Source organism: Pleurodeles waltl, chromosome 10 (genome assembly GCF_031143425.1).
Source record: "Pleurodeles waltl isolate 20211129_DDA chromosome 10, aPleWal1.hap1.20221129, whole genome shotgun sequence".
Classification (NCBI taxonomy): domain Eukaryota; kingdom Metazoa; phylum Chordata; class Amphibia; order Caudata; family Salamandridae; genus Pleurodeles; species Pleurodeles waltl.
In genome coordinates this window covers 678,839,356-678,860,634 of record NC_090449.1, presented here as the reverse complement: position 1 = coordinate 678,860,634, position 21,279 = coordinate 678,839,356, and the positions used below count along the sequence as shown (strand labels likewise).

At 42.0% G+C, this 21,279-nt stretch overlaps 1 protein-coding gene across 3 annotated transcripts in view; it reads right to left on the bottom strand.

The window, feature by feature from the left end:
* GTPBP4 (GTP binding protein 4) overlaps positions 1-18,542 on the bottom strand; it is a 200,459-nt gene extending 181,917 nt beyond the window's left edge. For 2 of the 3 annotated variants that reach the window (XM_069211188.1, XM_069211190.1), the window contains exons 1-2: positions 18,391-18,542; positions 3,339-3,509 (exon numbers count right to left, since the gene is read on the bottom strand). In XM_069211188.1, the coding sequence (XP_069067289.1) occupies positions 3,339-3,509; positions 18,391-18,438 (219 nt within the window). In that variant the 5' untranslated portion in view covers positions 18,439-18,542. Of the gene's footprint in view, positions 1-3,338; positions 3,510-11,522; positions 11,588-18,390 lie in introns of those variants that run through there. The other variant, XM_069211189.1, reaches the window with a different exon arrangement.
* Positions 18,543-21,279: the final 2,737 nt, after the last annotated feature.

Here is a 21,279-nt window from a genome sequence, read left to right as displayed (position 1 = left end):
GTATGGTTCAGGTGGCCGCGAAGGTTCGTACGCTGTTACGCAAAAAAAAAAAAAACTAATTCTGGTTTCCATAGACCAGCCAAGATATCAAAAAAAGCATAATGATCGCCATTTATGAAGAATGGAGATGGTCCGAGCATCCATGCTGAATGATCCTAGAACATCTGCAAATGTTGCCTGTGACACAGAATTGATCATCTTGGACCTAGGAGCAGAGCTTGGTACCAATGAGCATGCATGCTTACTGGTCTAACTTAAACGTATAGGTCTTACACCATCTGAAATGATTCCAATCTTTTTGGCCAGAGGATTAGCGGGTAGTATTACTCCTAACTTCCAGGTATTTTCACCCAAATTCTTTTCTTGCTCCCTAGTCTGTTCTATGCGTATAGTGAGCCACTTGCCAATCTCATCACCTTCAGTTTGCATATATGTTTGAACCGGTTTCAAATCTCAACTGGCTCCCTAAGTGTAAAAAGGCACAAATACTAAGTAGGGTGCATAGAGCCTTCAACAATGCAGCTTTCCATTATCAAGAAAAAGGTTAGTTCTTAACACACATTTACATTCTCTTCTTTCTGGAACCGCTTATCTTCTCTTCCTCCATCATTACAGTTCAACATTGTCATTTCCAAACTCTTCTTTGCCACATAAAAAAAATAATACGTTCAAGATTCGGTTGTAACTGCAGTTGATTTCTCTTTGTTTCCTATCTAGGTGACCAGGAACTTGTGGACAACGTATACCCTACAAATGACTACACTGAATCAATCAAATTAGAGAGTCATGGCAAAGAAATGCAAGAACATACTTTTGGATGAAAGCAAAGCAAAATCAAAAACTTTAAAAAACGCAGACTATGCCCAGCTGGGGCAGAAGTAATGATCATAGGGGTGTGGCCAAATGTCATTGCCAAGAGCCCATTAAGTACCGCCTTTGACTGGTTTTAACCTTATTTAATAACATTTTATTTTTTGTATAAGTTAAATCCAATGGGTGTGCTTCGCAGGCTAATGATAGAGTGTGACTGTGGGATTCTTCATGGAGAAACGCGACAGCTCAATAATGGGGGAGCTATCAAGCCCCAATCAAGGACTTGGGGATAACTGGAATGACTGCATGGAGCCAGAAAGGGTGGTGTATGTGACAAGGGGCTGCTCATGGATTTTCAGGGAGGCGTGGGGTGGCTGGAGGGTATACTATGGGCCGTGTTGGGAAGCCCAGAACCCATCTGGGCCTTTCTTACTGGCAGTGAATTCCCCATGATGATGTTCTGGATTGTAGAAGGGCAGCAGGGGAAGTTCAGGGGGTGGGGCAATGAGACAAAAGTATCCTAGAAACTCTTGAGGTAGGTACAGTATTAATATATACCCGCAGAATATTGCAAGTTATTTCACGAAGGAAAATAAAAACAGCTACAATTTTTTTTTAATTTACTGTACATAGATACTGGGAGCCAGTGGAGATTTCAGTGTGTGTGACTGAAGTGTTCAAGTTGTAATTTTTCAGTGACAAGTCAGACAGGTGCAGAGAGTAGCCAAGTCGATGCAATGGTACCTTTTTGGAGAAAATGTCTGCTGATTTATCCAATGGGCCCAAATAACTAGTACAAAAAACGCTGTTAATATTGGTCTACCATCACAACGGTTCTATTGCTAATAGTGGAAAATAGGGAAACAATCAAAATTATATGAAAATATCATTACAAATCGATCATAAATATCATCTTATTAACAGACAGTGACATGGATGTTACACCACAACACCTTTCATTTTAACACAACATACATGGAGCACAACTGAATTATATTCAAAGACTCAATTCAAAATGGGTCTACCTGCACTCCATAGCAAACACTCAATGGGGTAGTGATCACTAAAACCATGACAAAACACATGCATGTATGTATGTCTCTCTCTCTATATATATATATATATATATACACACACACATATATATATATATATATATATATATATATATGTGTACACACACACACATATATATATATATATATATATATATATATACGTGCATGCATATCACTTCGGATTTAAATATTTTGGACCACATTCCATGTTTTAATTACCTGGAGGTAAATATTAAGGAGGACACAAAATTGGCACAGCCAACTTACAAAAACATGGTCATAGTTTGCTACAGAGATAAAGCACTAAATTGTTTTTCAGTGAACTCAAGGAAGTGTGATAACTACATATGTAAAAGTATATAACGTGAAAGCAGCCAACTATGGAGCAAAGCGTTGGTGCCATATGAAAGATCCAATGCTAATAGTTCGTTCATTTTTATTGGCTTTTTTAGGTTACCAACGAGTAAGCAAACAAACATCACAACTGCACATGGATCTTGACTAAGATTCTAAATTATGCAGGGCCAGCCTATGCCACTGGTCTATTGGGTTTTAAAAAAATAATAAAAAAAGAGAATAGGGCTCCACAAATCAAATCCTATTGAGTATCTTTCTCTGATCAACTGGAAAAATCACAAACCTCTCTTCTAACCCTGGTTTCTCTGAGGGATGACACTGTTCAGTATGGGTATGCAGAACCTTTAGCTGGAAAGCCTTCCTAACAATACTGAGGCAAAGCTCTTCAGGGTCCTTTCTGCTGGTGTTTCAGATGTCATATGCTAACACTGGATTAGCAAAACCACTTGGTAAAGCAATTATTAGTTCTGTAAACAGCTGCACCACAGAATTCTCTACAAACTGCAGTGGGTATGAAAAATGAGACCAATTGGATATTTTTTATGATATGGCATTCTGACAGTCAGTGATCAGACCTAACAGAGAGATTGTCCAAAACTAAATTGTGTTAGCTTTTGTAATGATACAAGAAAGAAACATTTTCGATTACGTATTATCTTGACCTGCCTCAAAGTTCTGTTCAGTGCCTACTTTTTGAATTGATCAAGAATCACCGGCCCAGAGGAGCATTAGTGAACTGCAAATTTGTTGATTGCTGGTGTTTTTTTTTGTTGTTTTTTTTAACAGCTTGCAAATATTTGAAGTACGCCTGGCGCTGAAAAGGTTTAGAAAGCTTAGATTACCAGGCACAATCATGCACTAAACATGACAAGATAAACAGAAAGAACCCCCTCCTCACCAAAGCAGTTGACAGATGGACAACTGGAGGGAAAATAACTCCCCTGTCACAGGCTTACCCCATATGGGAAATGTAGGTTAAGGAGGCTAAATGCATTTTCATTATGCAACAACATAATTGCCAATCTAGTCAATTTGCTAAGCCACAAATCACAAGGGTTAGAATGCTACACAAAAGAAATAAGAATGTCCATTTATTTAAATAATACTTACATCCAGTTTGGGAAAATCTGTAAGGATTTGAGTGAGCCTATCATGGTAATTTTGCTGTGTGTATTTTACTTTTCTCATATAGAAGTGCCGAATACGATTGATCTGGTAATGCTTGTGAATAACAGTTGGAGTCTTCCGCTGTGTCTTCGATAAGGTAATGTCTATGAAGTCCTGCAAAACAAGAATACATATTTTAGAAAGGATAATCACTCAGTTTCAAGGCATAGTACATTGGTATTTTTTTTTTTTTTAACTGTAGGATAACCGTATAAAGGACAATTCATTGAAATCCAAGTGCGTCTAAGAATTGTTTTTTTTAAAAAGCTATAACTAACAGTAATAGGTGAAGTCCTCTCGGTCCTTGGACAACAAATCCTACAAATGCCCAAATTAGTTTAAACTTTTTTTATGGCACGTCCAGACTATTAATTATTATACAGACTCGAACTCTGGCCATTTTATTACCCATTCTTCAAAAGTTGGGTGTTTAGATAATTCCCAGTTTTGTGTTTAGGCTGATCTGGGGATCACCATTTCAATCAACAATTAAATAGTTGGAGCTGTGGACAAACTATGAAAGGACAGGCAACCAAGTAAACCATAAGCCAGATTCCTGCAAAGATCCCACTGGGTAAGATGACTCATCTGGCAAAGTATTTTTGTGATAATTTGGTGAAATGTGGACATGCCAAAAACATATATATATCCAATCTACCCGAACTTTGATGTGCAACTAAGGTACCAGGAATGCAGTCTGTCACCAATTATATGTAGAAATGAAGTTGATAACCATAATAACCTTTTTTTTTTTTTTTTTTTTTTTAAAGCAAAAGTCCATGCAACAGAAAGTGGCGTTTTTGGATGTGGTCAAGTTAAGAGTGTTAGTTATTTACAAATGATTGTCAATTAAAATTACTCGGATCTCTTTTTTCCCTTTACCAGCAATTTTAACACAGGTAGTAACATGGGGGGGGAAGGGGGCATTAAAATGTTATACCAACTCACCCACGTTCTTATTCATACATGCACTCACAATCTGTGGAAATGCAATCTACAGCAATCTATTTAAAGCTTCTTCCTGCTGCTCAAACCCCAATAAGTGTTCACCAAAAGTTTAGTTAACAATTTTCTTGACATCTGTTCGCTGCAGCAGGTGTCAAAAAGGTAGACATCTCAGACACAATCCATCTTGTGTGAGAATTGATTACATGAATATTAAAGGTGGTACAAATGCTTTTTTCTTTTAAGTGAAACAGTAGAAAGGGTCTGAAACGTCTAAAGGACGTGGTATATCCCGATTAGAGGCATCTCACTTGTTTTCTATTATGTTGTTGCTGTACATGAGAGTACTTAGAAAAAGACCATCTAAAACAATAGCCGGTGAAGGAAACACAATAATGGTCTTAAACCTGGTGAAGGTAGTCCACCGGGCTACTCCGATAGGCAAAGTCTGCTCATTGCTAATTTCGTCCACCCTCCCCAATATAAATGTAGTTATGCAGATTCTCCAGAGTAAAAAATAAAATAAAATAAAAAATAAAAACGGACAGAGCCATTATTGAAAGCAAAAGCTACAGCAGCTGAATGAACATGAAAATAATGTCATTACAGTGATCATCGAGTACAGAGAAGAACAAAGTCCTTAGAAATCATTGGACAAATGTGAAGCAGTAGATATACTGGAGGTTATTCACAAATTACTTAAAACAATATACTTATCTGAAACCAAGCAACACTATTACAATTTATACAAGTGACACTAAAGCAACATGGCTCCCCACTTATTCTACGGGTTGCTTTAGATGCAAAATCTGCATACACCGTAAATATATACAAGTGGCATGCAAACTTTCACAGATTTGCACTCAAAGTGGGAAAGCCATATTATTTTTTATAAATTGTAAAACTACACACTGCATGCGTATTACACAATGCATTCTTGTGAAGTCCACAAAAAGGATGCTAATACTATGATGGGAAGAGCACATACTAGTCATTAACAATTGAGACAGTAGATACCCCTTGACAAATCATTTTAATACTAAACATAGTACAGATTTATGAAAAGACGTCAAATTACAAGATTTTAAGCATGCACCCTCTAGTAAAGGAGGAGACAAAAATAACCACCTCGGACAATGGAAAGAAAGTATTATGCAGTGAGACACTAAAGCCCTCATTACTAGTGTGGCGGTCTTACCACCGCAGGCCATATGGTAAAGACCGCTGCATTACGAGTATGGCAGTTTGGTCGAAGCTAAACCGCCACAAAGTCGCCAGTCCCGCCGGTACGATCCGACCGGCATGGCTGTCGGTGAGCTGCTCTGGGCCGATGGCATGCCTAAGACCACCGGCCTTCTAACAAAGCAGCAAACCACCAGGCTTTTCACGGAGGAACAAGAATGACAAATTAGGTTTTGCATATCTTATGTCAGAAGTGAGCAAGGCACAGGGTGCACTTCATTCAACAGACATTATGCAAAGTCAGGCAATGTTCAATACACTCAGTTCAAAATCAGAAAACCAACTTTGTAGTTGCAGGAAGCTGGCTCTGTATGTACTATATCAAAATGAGATATGGTGTGCAAAGAGTCCAGGGGGTCCCCAAGAGGCTTGACAGAGGCAATAATAGATAATACTAATGCTCTATTTGTGGTAGTGTGTTCGAGCAGTTAGGCTCATCAGAGGGTAGCGTTATGCATTTGTTGTACACACAAGCAGTAAGTGAAAAACACACACTCAATTACCTAACTCCAGGCCAATAGGTTTTTATATAGAACCACAAGATTTATTTAGCAGGTAGGTACATAAAATGAAAGGTACCTTTCACAGTAATACTTAGGACTTTGAATGGAACAATGCACACAGTTTTCTTTAAAATGGCAAAAAGCTATTTTAAAAGTGGACGCAGTGAAATTTTCAACAGTTTCTGGGGGAGGTAAGTAAAGTACAGTTTTAGAGGTAAGTAACAAACTTACGGGTTCAGTCTCCGGGGCATAAGTAGCCCACCGTTGGGGGTTCAAAATAATACCAAACACCCAGCACCAGCAACACAGGGCCGGTTAGGTGCAGAAGCCAAACAGGAGCCAAAATAACGTGGGCCCCTATGGAGACAGGGGGTACTCTGGTTCCCGTCTGCTTGCAGGTAAGTACCTGCGTTGTTGGAGGGCAGACCCAGGGGGGTTTGGAGGAGTACTGGAGGGACCCCAAGCACGCACAAAAACCACACCCTCAGCGGCATGGGGGCTGCCGGGTGCAGTGTGCAAACAAGGCGTCAGGTTCTCAATAGAAAGTCGTAGTGGGGATGCAGAGAGGTCACCCCAGGGTGGACACATCGCCAGGGTCGCCTGGGGATCCTATCTGGATAGTTGGTTTCTCTGGACACGGGCCGGGGGAAGTCGGGTGCAGAGTAGTTGGACTCACGCTTCTGGAGTGAGGTGAGAGTCCCTTTAAAGATGGTTTCTTTGTCTTATTCTAGGATAGGTCCACTGGAGTTTCTTGGTCCTCGGTGATGCAGGCAGTCCCCTAGAGGCTTTTTAGGGGTCGCTGGTCCTGTAGAATGCATTGCTTCTTTTCTTGCATCTTTTCAAAGCAAGAGACGGGCCGGTAGGGCTGGCATCAAGTCAGTTGTTGCCTCCTCTTTTCTGCAGGGGTTTTCAGCTCAGCAGTCCTTCTTCTTTCTTAAGATCATCAGGAATCTGAAGAGCTGGGTTCAGGGTTGCCCCTAAATACTACATTTAGGGGTGTGTTAGGGTCAGAGGGCAGTAGCCAATGGCTACTGTCCTTGAGGGTGGCTATACCCTCCTTCTGCCCACTCCCTCTGGGGAGGGGGCACATCCCTATCCCTATTGGTCCTAATCCTCCAAAGCAAGATGGAGGATTTCTCAAAGGGGTGGGGGTGTCACTTCAGCTCTGGACACCTTAAGGGTGGTACTGGCTGAAGGGGTGACTCCTCCTTGTTTTTCTCATTATCTCTCTGGACTTGCTGCCAAAAGTGGGGGCTCCTCTGGGGGGGGCGGGCATCTCCACTAGCTGGAGTGCCCTGGGGCACTGTAACACCAGGCTTGAGCCTTTGAGGCTCACCGCCAGGTGTTACACTTCCTGCAGGGGGAGGTGTGAAGCACCTCCACCCAGGACAGGCTTTGTTTCTGACCACAGAGTGCACAAAGGCACACACCCCATGTGAACAGAAACCCGTCTGGAAGTCGCAGGCTGGCACAGACAGGTCAGCCTTGCACTAGCAGTTGGGCTAACGTACAGAGGGCATCTCCAAGATGCATTTCGTATGCATTTTTCAATAAATCCCACACTGGCATCAGTGTGGGTTTATTGTGCTGAGAAATTTGATATCAAACTTCCCAGCATTCAGTGTAGCCATTATGGTGCTGTGGCGTTCGTAATGACAAACTCCCAGACAATACACTCAGCATGGCTACCCTGCACTTACAATGTCTAAGAATGGACTTAGACACTGTAGGGGCATAGTGCTCATGCAGCTATGTCCTCACCTGTGGTATAGGGCTGTAAGGCCTGCTAGAGGGGTGACTTAGCTAAGCCACAGGCAGTGGTTTGTGGGCATAGCACTCAGAGGGGAGTGTCATGTCGACTTTGTCTTTTCTCCCCACTAGCACACACAAGCTGCAAAGCAGTGTGCACGTACTGAGTGAGGGGTCCCAGAGGGTGGCATAATGCATGCTGCAGCCCTTAGGGACCTTCCCTAGCCACAGGGCCCTTGGTACCAGGGGTACCTTTTACATGGGACTTAACTGTGGGCCAGGGCTGTGCCAATTGTGGAAACGGTTTTAGGGAAAGAACACTGGTGGTGGGGCCTGGTTAGCAGAGTCCCAGCACACTTCCAATCAAAGCTGGCATCAACACTAGGCAAAAATCAGAACTTTGCAATTACTGGGGAAATGTTTTACACATGATAGCGTTAGTGAAAAATTTGGTACATGCTAATTACGAAGGTGATTGGGAGCTGCAAAACCAAATACATTTTGTGGTGAAAGACAGAGGGAAGGTTCAATGTTGTGGCGAAAGATATGAAACTGGAACAGACGATTCAGATATCACAGAAAAGCTACCAGGGAATGGTTGGTCAGACATGTAAAAGTGAATATGTTGCTCAACGGCAGCTAGTTTACCACAAAGTCCTTTCTATTTACAATGTTTTCAGAGAGAGAACAAATTCAAAATAATGGACCACCATGAAACTGTTCCTCACCACAAACATGTGGGAAACAGATGAAAACATTTTAATAAACATACTAACAGCCTTCATTTCATGCAGCAGCAAGGAAACCCCTTTGAAATGACTGAGCTTGTGTGACTACACAACTTCATGACCCAAAAATATGTGGATAACAATATAAAGACAGGTCTACTAGATGTTCTGGAACATAGATCGAAGCTATACGCAAAACTGAAGTCGGAAAGATTTGTATTGAAAGAGAAAAAGCTGTTTGACATGATCACTAAAGCTAAACTTCCACACTTTAATTGTCATAGTGAGACTTTCATCCAATCAGTCACTGTAAAAATAAATAAATAATAATTTAAAAAAAAAACACAACAACCTTAGTAAGCACATAGAGATGGATGTAGCAAAAGAAATGGTTGAATTTATCAAGGGCATTCTGTTGCATTATCTTATTCCAACAAATGCATTATTTGACTGCTGCAAACAAACCAGTGAAACACAAACTCATACAAGAGCTAAAAAACAAATCCTTTCACCTGAAGAATTTCAATTTGAACAGATGCCCTCACTGAAACCTGCTGTTGTGGGCTATAAGTCATAATTGCGAATGGTCAAGATTGTATCCATGCAAAACTTCAACAAGGTCATTCAGACTGTTTTACAGATATGAAAGTCAGGGTGCATCTTGCGAGAACTGCACAATGTCTTTGACAGCTATCCTGAACTATCTGACAAAGAATGAGAGAGAATCAGACAAATATCTGCAAGGGGAACAACTGACCTTTCCTGCATTGAAAATTCAACACCCATGCCTGTGCAACTTGATAAACTTTGGTCATCAATATAGAACAAGATGAACTTGGAGATTTAACTCGCCAAAACATTGCTGATGCTTTAGTGAATGCTGAATTTCCAATTATTGCAAGTGGAATTATTGTCAAGGAGGAGTTGCTGCCTGCAGAGATCTATTCAAAAGGTTTGCAGAGATATATTCAAAAAGGTATGGGCCATGCTGTTCAAGAACTTAACAGCATATTGGAGGAAGCTGATCTTCGTGTTGTTCACATGTTGAGTGGGCTGTTCGAAATGGTTCCAATTGAGTCACTGTACTGTCAAATGACAGACATTGTGCTACTTAAATTTGTTGCAATAGCCACAAGTCAAGGATTGTCAGAGTTATGGAACAGCGTGAAAAGACACTTAATCCTGCTTCATATTCTGTACAAGAAACTTGACCAAGAGACGCCCAGTGTTTTTATCAAGCCACATATTCTTACAGGTGATGACACTATGAGCAAACCTGGAGCTTTAAATGCTGAACCTGTGACCTTTGTAATAGATTTGCTGAGGCAGAAGAAGAATGTGACTTTAAATACATACAAAAATACCTTGAATGCGTGTGGAAAAGGAGTTCTGGCTGTCACACATTTGACGATCTTTGGTACAGTGAGTTCAAGACCTCTAAGTGACTTTCCACAGACATATTCTGTGCATGGACATATTAAAAGAGCGTTCTACTTGATCAGAAGACGTGTAAATGTTTTGGATCATGCGTATGTAGAGAAAGATCCATGCGAATTTGGTTGGGAAGATACTGATGGGGGTGCTAAAAACTGCAAAATATCAAAAGCCTCTACACACAGAACTTAGACGTACTTGGAAAACCTGTGCTACAAAAAGACGTCCCTGCTCTTCTCAAAAGTTCAACATTCTGCAAATGTACCACGAGCGACTGACACAACAAATAAAGTGAACTATGAAAATGTGTCTAAAACAGGAGTCAAGCATTTTTTTCATATTCAGATCATGAACATTGTTTGGTGTATACATTAAAGGATTAAAAACCATTATTATTTGTTTCATTTCTGTATATGTCTCTTCTTTCTCTCTTACAGCTGCCATTTAGAAAAATGGAGGAAGGGTTGCTCTGAGAAGTTATTTTCAGTCTCCGTAAGACTACGTGACTCCTAAAACCTATATTTTGACACCAAAATGAAGTATATAGGTTTCATGGTTCCTGAAATATTACATCACTACAACACATGCCATTTTTTAAAATATGTCATCCAGAAATGTTGCCCCGAATCAGCAATGCCTACACAAGCTAAATTACTTTTGTAATGATCCAAAAACACAAATAAACGAAAATATCTGGATAACTTTTTATTATATATATAAAAACGGAGGTATATTGTAGGCGACATTAATGCAAAAAAGTTTCCATCATCGCTCTCCTTTTCATAATGATTAGATTAAATTGGAAAAAATGTATATAGTTTTTCTGTGAAACTGGATTAGATGCACCATAGAGGGATATTGGGCTTAAAACATGCTTTTTTATTTTAGCAAACAGATCCTCATAGTTTTTTTAAGTTCAAAGATAATTCGTGGCCAGTGAAGTCCTAATGTTGATGCAATAACGAGGTTCCAATTTCAGACTTGTGTTTGAAAAAGTTGTCTAGACATATGTTATAATGAAAATTGAACACCTTGTTTTTGATGAGAGTCAATGCATCAGTGCTGAAGTGACTCTTCCAGGGGTGGTCAATGGATATTTATGATGTTTTAAAACAACTCAGAGATGATACTTGTTTTAATGACACTGACTTTGTTTCTGCACCTCTGAAGCAAAAAGTAAGTTATTTGAAGTAGGAACATTTCAAACACAAATTTTATTTCCCTTGTCCTGGATATTACGTGTTTAAACCTATGTTGCACTTAAATGAAGCACTTAAGCATAATTTGTTAGATATCCGCGTAAGCACTCCTATTATCAACAGTGGATGCGAAGCAATAGCACCAATGTCAAAACAGGTGGTTTCTAAACCGAAGGCCTAGCAGTTTGTGCCCCAGATAAAATTAGACATTGCAAAAACGTTTACACTGTCTCTCTCCTTTTCATAATGATTACATTTAAAAAATGTATAAAGTTTTTCTGTGAAACAGGATCAGAAGCACCACTGAATACGTTGATATTTTCTTACTTGTGTAATTCAGTTGATGATGCAGCATCACATTCCTGCTGTAGATCTTGGGTGTTGTGAAGTTTGAGTCAGTGGTCAGATGTCTTCAAAGATAAAAATGATTTTGTAATAATTTAGATAATATTCGTACAGTCTATTTTTAAGACTGGCTGCAGATTTTTTGGTTTGAATCATTGACCCCTGTTTTTTTAACCACTCTTTTGATAAGTACCATATAAACTATCTTGCTGTATTTTAGTACATTTTCGGTGATATAACAGTTTACCAAAGGTTCTTTAGAAAAAAAACATTTGGGGGAGCTTCTCTTGGTAGTGATAAGTGTTAAGACCCTGGGAAAAGCAAATTAGAAATTGGGAGAAAGCTGAAAGGGTTATTTGGGCTCAAGAAAAGTTTTTTCTATTACCACATATTTCTTAAGTTTAGATTCTAGGGCATTCAGGGGCCAGTGAAGTCCTAATGACGAGGTTGCAATTTCAGGCATGTGTTTTAAACAACTGTCTAGACATAGGTTATAATGAAACATGAATATCTTGCTTTTGACGAGAGCCAATGTATCACAGTGTTGAAGTGACTCTTCCAGGGCTGGTCAGTGGTTATTTATAAAGCTTCAATACAACTCTGAGGTGGTACTTGTTTTAATGACACGGGTGGAGTTTCTGTTCCTTCACACGTGTATACTTTTGAATAACTCCGTTCACGATCAGCGAATGAATTCTCAATATTTTGATAATAAGATTGCCTACTGGCAGAACCGGAATAGCATTTGAAAAAGAGTGACTTATCTTTTTTGTGGTGTTAGATGCAGTTTCGATTTTGTCAGTAGTGTAGCTGTTGGGGCGCCAGAATTAACCATTTAATGCTGTGTACAACTTTTGTTGACATCTACTGTCTATCTTCACAGTACTATGGACGTCAACGGGTCATCAATTGTACTGGAAAAAAAATACATTTTCTTTTTTGGGATTCAAGGATAGGAGGTTTCCCTTTGTCCCAAAAAAAGAAAATGATTGTGTTTTCACCAGAAAAATGTTGTTTTCCAGTACAACGGATGACCCGTTGAGAGCATAAGGAAATGCAAGCTTTCATATCTTCATGGACAAAGGACAGCTTTCTAGGGGAGCACCATTTTGGGCAATCATGCATGGTATTCAAATGAACACACATCATATGATGAAAAATGAATTTCGCTTCCAGTTATGTGGGATCAGTCAGACGTTATGCAAGCAAAAGCCAGTAACAAGAGAGGGAGCGTAGCACCTATACTCAAAATAAACAATGGAATGTTTATGAACTAATGCCGCATAGAAAATGTATTAACCTGTTGAGTGCGGGCGTCGGCCACTGGCCAACGCCCACACACCCTCCCTGGTGCGGGTCACGACCAGTGGCCGACACCAGGAAGGGTATTAATAAATCCTCGGGTGCGTCGCACCCGAGGATTATTTTTTTTTTTTTTACTTCCCTCAGGAGACACGGAAGCTTCCGTGTCTCCCCCCGCCCCCCACCCGGCCCTTTGTGACGTCAGCGCGCCGCGAGGCGCGCTGACGTTTCAAAGGTGTTTTCCCCATCAAAGCAGGAAGCAGCCTTGCAGGCGCTTCCTGCTTTGATGGGGAAAACGGCCTTTTCCACGTTCGGGAAGGCCTCGTAAGAAAGGGGAGAGTCTCCCCTTTCTTACGAGGCCTTCCTGAAAGTGTTTCCTGGCCCCCGATCGCAGCACAGCGAGGAGGGAGGCTCTCCCCTTTCTTACGAGGCCTTCCTGAAAGTGTTTCCTGGCCCCCGGTCGCAGCTGTGCTGCGATCGGGGGCCAGGAAACACTTTCAGGTTTCCTGCCCCCCCGATCGCAGCACAGCTGCGATCGGGGGGGGGGGGGGGGCAGGAAACACTTTGAAAAGGCCTCGTAAGAAAGGGGAAGAGTCTCCCCTTTCTTACGAGGCCTTCTGAAACTGTTTCCTGGCCCGCGATCGCAGCACAGCTGCGATCGGGGGCCAGGAAACACCACTAGACACCAGGGATTTCACTTTGGGGGGGGCGGCCCCCCCCGGGAATGTGAGGAAAACTTGTTTTTTTAGCCACTTTTTGAGGTTTGCAAAGGATTCTAGGTAACAGAACCTGGTCTGAGCCCCGCGAGTCACCCCTCCTTGGATTCCCCTAGGTCTCTAGTTTTAAGAAATGCACAGGTTTGGTAGGTTTCCCTAGGTGCCCGCTGAGCTAGAGGCCAAAATCTACAGGTAGGCACTTCGCAAAAAACACCTCTGTTTTCTTCCAAAAATTTGGATGTGTCCACGTTGCGCTTTGGGGCGTTTCCTGTCGCAGGCGCTAGGCCTACCCACAAAAGTGAGGTATCATTTTTATCGGGAGACTTGGGGGAACACCGGGTGGAAGGAAATTTGTGGCTCCTCTCAGATTCCAGAACTTTCTGTCACCGAAATGTGAGGAAAATGTGTTTTTTTAGCCACTTTGAGGTTTTCAAAGGATTCTGGGTAACAGAACCTGGTCCGAGCCCCGCAAGTCACCCCTCCTTGGATTCCCCTAGGTCTCTAGTTTTCAGAAATGCACAGGTTTGGTAGGTTTCCCTAGGTGCCGGCTGAGCTAGAGGCCAAAATCTACAGGTAGGCACTTTGGAAAAAACTGCTGTGTTTTCTATAAAAAAAAATAGGATGTGTCCATGTTGTGTTTTGGGGCATTTCCTGTCGCGGGCACTAGGCCTACCCACACAAGTGAGGTATCATTTTTATCGGGAGACTGGGGGGACATAGAATAGCAAAACAAGTGTTATTGCCCCTTATCTTTCTCTAAATTTTTTCCTTCCAAATATAAGAGAGTGTGTAAAAAAGACGTCTATTTGAGAAATGCCCTGCAATTCACATGCTAGTATGGGCACCTCGGAATTCAGCGATGTGCAAATAACCACTGCTCCTCAAAACCTTATCTTGATCCCATTTTGGAAATGCAAAGGTTTTCTTGATACCTCTTTTTCACTCTTCATATTTCAGCAAATGAATTGCTGTATACCCAGTATAGAATGAAAACCAACTGCAGGGTGCAACTCATTTATTGGCTCTGGGTACCTAGGGTTCTTGATGAACCTACAAGCCCAATATATCCCCGCAACCAGAAGAGTCCAGCAGACAAAACGGTATATTTCTTTCAGAAATCTGACATCGCAGGAAAAGGTTACAGAGTAAAACATAAAGAAAAATGGCTGTTGTTTTCAGCTCAATTTCAATATTTTTTTATTTCAGCTGCTATTTTCTGTAGGAAAACCTTGTAGGATCTACACAAATGACCCCTTGCTGAATTCAGAATTTTGTCTAGTTTTCAGAAATGTTTAGCATTCCGGGATCCAGCATTGGTTTCACACCCATTCCCGTCACTAACTGGAAGGAGGCTGAAAGCACCAAATATAGTAGAAATGGGGTATGTCCCAGTAAAATGCCAAATTTGTGTTGAAAAATGTGGTTTTCTGATTCAAGTCTGTCCGTTCCTCAAAGGTGGGAAGATAGTGATTTCAGCACCAGAAACCCTTTGTTGATGGCATTTTCAGGGAAAAAACCACAAGCCTTCTGCGGCAGCCCTTTTTTCCCATTTTTTTGGAAAAAAACAAATTTTCACTGTATTTTGGCTATTTTCTTGGTCTCCTCCAGGGGAAACCACCAACTCTGGGTACCATTAGAATCCCTAGGATGTTGGAAAAAAAGGACGCAAATTTGGCGTGGTTAGCTTATGTGGACAAAAAGTTATGAAGCCCTAAGCGCGAACTACCCCAAATAGCCAAAAAAGGGCTCAGCACTGGGGGGGAAAGGCCCAGCAGCTAAGGGGTTAATGTGCTTTTGCTAAATGTGCGCTTGAAATGTGCCCATGGGAGTAGGCGCCAATAAATATGGGGATTAATGAAACTGACTAATAATAATGAAAATGAGATGTTAAAGTATGATTTTACACTAATACTAAGAGTTATACATAAGGATTTGCTAATAAATCATTAGACTTTAGTTAGCATGAGTCGAGGCCTAGCTTCCCGGTTTTCATATTAAATGTGTTTTTCTAACGTGCAGTGTGCTGACTTGCTGAAGGACGTGTACTCGTATTTTTCCAAAACTAAAGGATGAGTGTAACCGTAGTAGATCCGCTCTCATGAAATTCGACTTACTAGAAGAAACTTTTTGCTGAATCCAACACTGTAGACCAGTTACAGGTACAAGGTCGCCTGAACCGGTACAGACAATGGACCTACTGACTGAAGATGCGAGAGGACCACGAGAGTATGAAATCATACCGGCCATTCTGCCCGCTGGAGACATCAATCATAAGAACCAATAAACTACGTGAGAACTGTTATGGGGTGACAAAATTTGATACTAACACTGTAAACCCATTGGATGAAGATAGAGGGGTGCCAACCCTATCCAATCAGAGATTAGGGGATTGTACAACAGAAAAGGGATAAAAACCTTTGACACGAGGAGCCATTAGAAGATGCCATTGCGAACTTTTGTTATGACCCAGACACTTTGTCACTCTGCATAGAGACTTTGCTGTTTGGTTCTTCAAACCATCCTTGCCTTACCTTGCCCGTTATATACTTTTCCTCCTTATGAGGGAAGTGTCCCTTCTTACCCATCTTGCTGAATTCCCTGGCTTATGACGAATCAACTGATGTCCTGAGGACGAAGACTGAATCTGTATGCCGACCCATTACGGAGGGTAACTATATGATGATGAAATTGTAATTGTCGGATTGCCTTTCCTTTCTAGGTACCAACTGCTTCTTTTGGAGGAGACCATAGTTAGATGTTTTCCAAATTAGTGTGACCAAATTGTTTTGCATGAAGCCCAACATGCCAATGCTAATTCGAGGTTAGTTAAGGGGTTCACTGAAGCGGACGCAAATAGACAAATGACTGGTTCAATGCTTGTTGAATGATGCACTAATGATACTCTACTAAGGTTAATTCATGTTGACGTTGTGCTATTTTCTAATATTTGTGATCTTTGCCTTATTGAAATCTTATTCGAGTTGCCATATTATGACAATGCTGATGTGTTTCATGGGTTTGAGACTAATAAACTTACTAGTAGAATTGTAATCAATAGGGAATAACTATCACAAAATCATACTAAACTGGTGTGGTTATTCATTACTGAAAGGTCATGGTGGTTTCTGAGTCTTATTGATGATATTATTGACATTATGATTGACATGTTGATTAGTTATCTCATCCTAAGGTGTCTCCAATCAGGGTCAAAAGATTCATTGGCCTAGAACGAGTTCCAGTGGGAGTAAAATAACTAGAAGGGACACGTTAGCACAAGTCTTCACCAGAGGAAATTAAACAGACCTGCTGAGTCCCTAAACTGGTGTAACTGAAATTAATACAAAGCCTGGTGTGTGAATACCAGCAACCATCTAGACCCAATTTGGCGGTAAACTTTGGGTGCACCTCTTTCAATAGAAATAGGTTCTGTTGACAATGATCTAACATAGACACTGATCGTCCCTAGTGATCTCAGACTGTCAAATTAACTGTAAAATGTAGGATTTAGTGTTGGTGAACTTGAGAGCTTTTCAAAGCTAATCTCACAAATCTAGCACGGAAAGGAAACAGATTCATATTCTGGTAAGCCGGAGGATAGATCAAACACTAGGGGACCTTGCTCCAAGCACGACCAAGCTAGCACGAGAAATCATCCGAGCCATCAGAGAAATAATGGATGTGTGTTTGTTACGGAGACGCCTGCAGTGAGCGACTACAAAACAGGGAACATATAATTATATAAAAACTAATTGCACTCAAGCAAAAACCAGGTCCAAACTTTGACTGTTTATGAGGGCGAATAGATTCACAAGACCTAACACACAGTGAACGTCAGTTGTTTGTGAACTTAATCAGTGGTAATCTCATTTGATTACAAGGCCTACAGTATCTATCTCAAACATATAATCCACACCGCTACTGATTTATAACAACAGAAACCACCAACATCACAAAACTTAAAACAGATTGAAATCAGAATGTAGCTCAATATCCACATATATAAATGAGGACATTAGATTTTTTGCTGTGAACAAAAAAATAGACCATACATTTTAACAGCCCTAATTCATGAGAGCTTGAAGTTGAGGCCTAAAATATGCAGGTTTCACAGAAAACTGCATTTCTGCTACACTTAAGGTTAACAAATTGTGATTTTGGGGTGGGTGGGGGCTTAAGAGTCCCAAGTTTCGATCAGGCTGTTTTTACACTTCTGAGCGTTTCTGTTAAAGAGCACTAAGAGATGTGTAATTTGAAGCAACTGCAGAAACTCATCAGACTGATGGGGACCAATGGACGATGAAGGGTGGGTGAAAGCACTTGAATATGTGTGTGTGTGTATATATATATATATATATATATATATATATATATATACACACACACATACATACATACACACACTCACACATACATAAACACACACACATACATACATACATACATACATACAGAGGCGTGTCCCTGCCTAGTTGATTTTAATGTTGGGTACAAGTTTATTTTCAACTACGCCAGTGACAGGCCTATTTTGGACTGGGGACGACTGGAGCGGAGTTCAATGCGGCTCAATTCTCTAACTTCTTTTTAGAGAAGCTTGTTCGAGGTTAAACTCGGTAACCACTATTACCGTGTACGAGAGAAAACGGATTACAGTACTTCCCATCCCCGAAAGTTTCCTACGTTAGCAAATGAAACTAAAGCACCTCATTACCAGAGCCAACACGTGTTCTGAGACAGCGAGGAGGAACACATCGTCCAAACTACACCGAGCCACGTAGACGGCAACAAAGAATGTTGCTACCATGATAGAGTGTCCGCTCGGTCTTACTACGTACCTTCGATGACGGGACCACCATAATCTTCTTAAAGTTGTACAACGCCATGATTGCAGGCAGCTTCTCTTGGTCAGCTCCTGCAGCTGCAATAAGCAAGGCGTGGAAGAACAAGTGTAGGTTTTGGAGGAAGTCTACATGAGGACGGCAACTGAAAGAAAAGACGGACCAATTTGCCTAAACTGGCTTCCGTACTGTGACGTTAAGCGTCAAACTTGGCAGACATTATAGAACAGCGACGTCTTGGTATAATCGTGATGCAGGTCCAAATGCCGAGTGAATCTAATTCATTTTAAGAGAAAGAAACAGCCCAAGAATAACGAAAATACAAATATACTTAGGGTAACCACTCACAACACCTAAACTGAAACGTTAGTTACCTCTATGCTCTTTTTCAGGTCTACGGCAAAATTAGATTACAATTTATTTATTGATTTATTTATTTATGCATGCGTTTTTAGGTCGAGCGTAAGCCCATTACCTCTTGTATACTTTTATTAGGGCGAGCGTAGGACTTCTTTTATACTTTTGAGTATACTTGTGTTCTCCCAGTTAGTCATTTGTTAGTTTCAGTGTCATTTAAAAGTTCTTGCTTGCTAGTGGTCATTCATGCCTCTTGTCCCTTCTTCTGTGTGGGCACAGGGACCAACTACTGTATAATTACGCTTTGTCCTGTTTATTTGCTCTGCAGGGGACTTTTTAAACTTTGTTTCCTGTTCCTGTCTAGGGAAGCTTCCTTTTTAGGGTCGAGCCTGCCTTGCATGCGCTCGCGCATGCGTATCGCAGCGAGACGCTTTAGGGTTTGGAAAAGGGCTCGGAGCCCTGTCTAGTCACATCAGTGTTTTTCATTGGTTCGTGGGCTTGCCTATTAAAACCTGCTTGCTTTCATTAGTCGAAGGCATGCATACATCATGCCTTTTCCGGTGGCTAGCCCTCCTCGAGCGCATCGACTAAGTACGGAAAACATGAGAGGCTCGCTGTTTTCTGTCGGATCGTGGACTACTTTTTCTCTATTTTCCTAGTGCGATTTCGCTTGGCAGAAGTCGAGCGCTTTACACAGTTACTTGCACTTTTTCGGGTTAGGTACATAAATGCACTTTTGCCGATAGGTGAAAAGTCGGGTTAGGAGTTTACAACGCTATCAGCTCTAACATGAGCAAACACGAGACCCGTTGCATTGCAAATGCTTGTTTTGTTTGCAGAGCATTCTTCCTCTGAGCTTAGCTGTAAACAAGGCTATAAATTAGGCTGTTATCTTGGTCACATTTGTTCTTTGTGGCCTCTTTGCACCCTCTCTCAGCTGCCTGGCTCCCACCCTTCTTTGGCTTGGATTTTCTTTACCAAGTGTGCATGCCTGTGTGCTGAGAGCAAGGGCGAAGGATCACTTGTAATTGCTTATAGCCAAGGCACCCATCTCTACCAGGGCTCCCCAGTCATTAAAAACATTGCCCACTTCTGCCCCATACTGGGATCTCACTTGCAGCTCCATCAGTGCACCTACGTTCACACACTCTAGGCCCTCAGCCATGCCAGTGCCAGGAACCCCACACATGCTGTCTGCCAGAGCACCTCTGTTCTTGCAGTCAGTACACTCTGCTGCTCCAGTACTGGGACCTCGGGCGCAGCTCAGTCAGTGAACTGCAGTTCACACACTCCAAGCCCTCTGCAGTGCCAAGAACCCCATACACGCTGTCTGCCAGAGCCCCTCAGTTCTTGCAGTCAGTACACTCTGCTGCTCCAGTACTGGGACCTAAGATGCAACTCCATCAGTGCACCGCAGTTCACACGCTCCCAGCCCTCAGCTGTGCCAGTGCCAGGAACCCCACACACACTGTCTGCCAGAGCACCTCAGTTCTTGCAGTCAGTACACTCTGCTTCTCCAGTACTGGGAACTCGGTGCAGCTCCATCAGTGCACCGCAGGTCACAAGAGTTTTAGCCCTCAGCCATGCCAGTGCCAGGAACCCCATGCACACTGTTTGACAGAGCACCTCAGTACTTGAAATCAGTACACTCTGCTTCTCCAGGACTGGGACCTCGGACACAGCTCCATCAGTGCACCGCGGGTTCACACATTCCCAGCCCATTCAGGGAGCTTGTGCGTGGGGACCAGTCCTCTGAGTGGGGCACCCTTCTCTGATTTTCCTTACAGCTCGGGGACCCCATCCCCTTGGCATGCTCCTGCTAAGGGAGCTGGGAGCTCAACTCCGACACCGGTATGCCAAAGGTAACGGGAGCACCGAAGAAGTGCTGTGCTGTTGGGTAGCCAATGGGGGCAGTCAGGGGTGGGCTCCCTGGCATGTTCCCCAATGTAAACAAAGTGCAGGATACCTGCGTGGGACCAAGCACCCCTAAAAAAAGATAAAGGCAGCGCAGCACGATTCCGTGTGGCCGAAACACAAAGGGCAAAGAGGCAGCAGCTCTCCCCCAAGTAGAGGAAGAGCCGCTCATAAAATATTCACTGCTCCAGGAGGATTGCCCCATAATGCTCTGCAGGGCTTCACTTTTGATATACTTTTCTGCCTATCTTAGCCCCCAAAATGGGCAGGGGGCACCACCAAAGCTACAAAGGAGCCCTGGGGGAGGCTGCAGGAGCGAAGCAGCCCTTCCCCCAAAGAATTCCTACAAAAGTACTGACCTTAAGTTTGCAGGGTCAGTGAAACCATGACCCCTCCAGGATTTCCTCATTGTTTTTAAGCACTCCAAATGCTGGAGCTTTGCTCCACAGTTGGGAGTGCCACACTCTCTATGATTATACTTATGATTTCAGTTGTTGTGGTCTGTTGCTTAAAAGTGGTTAAAGAAAATACATGTCTTGAAGTGTTCTTGAAGAGCCAAGTTCATGGTTGCAATGCAATATCATTACAATGTGATGCCCTTTAGGGGCTGCTTTT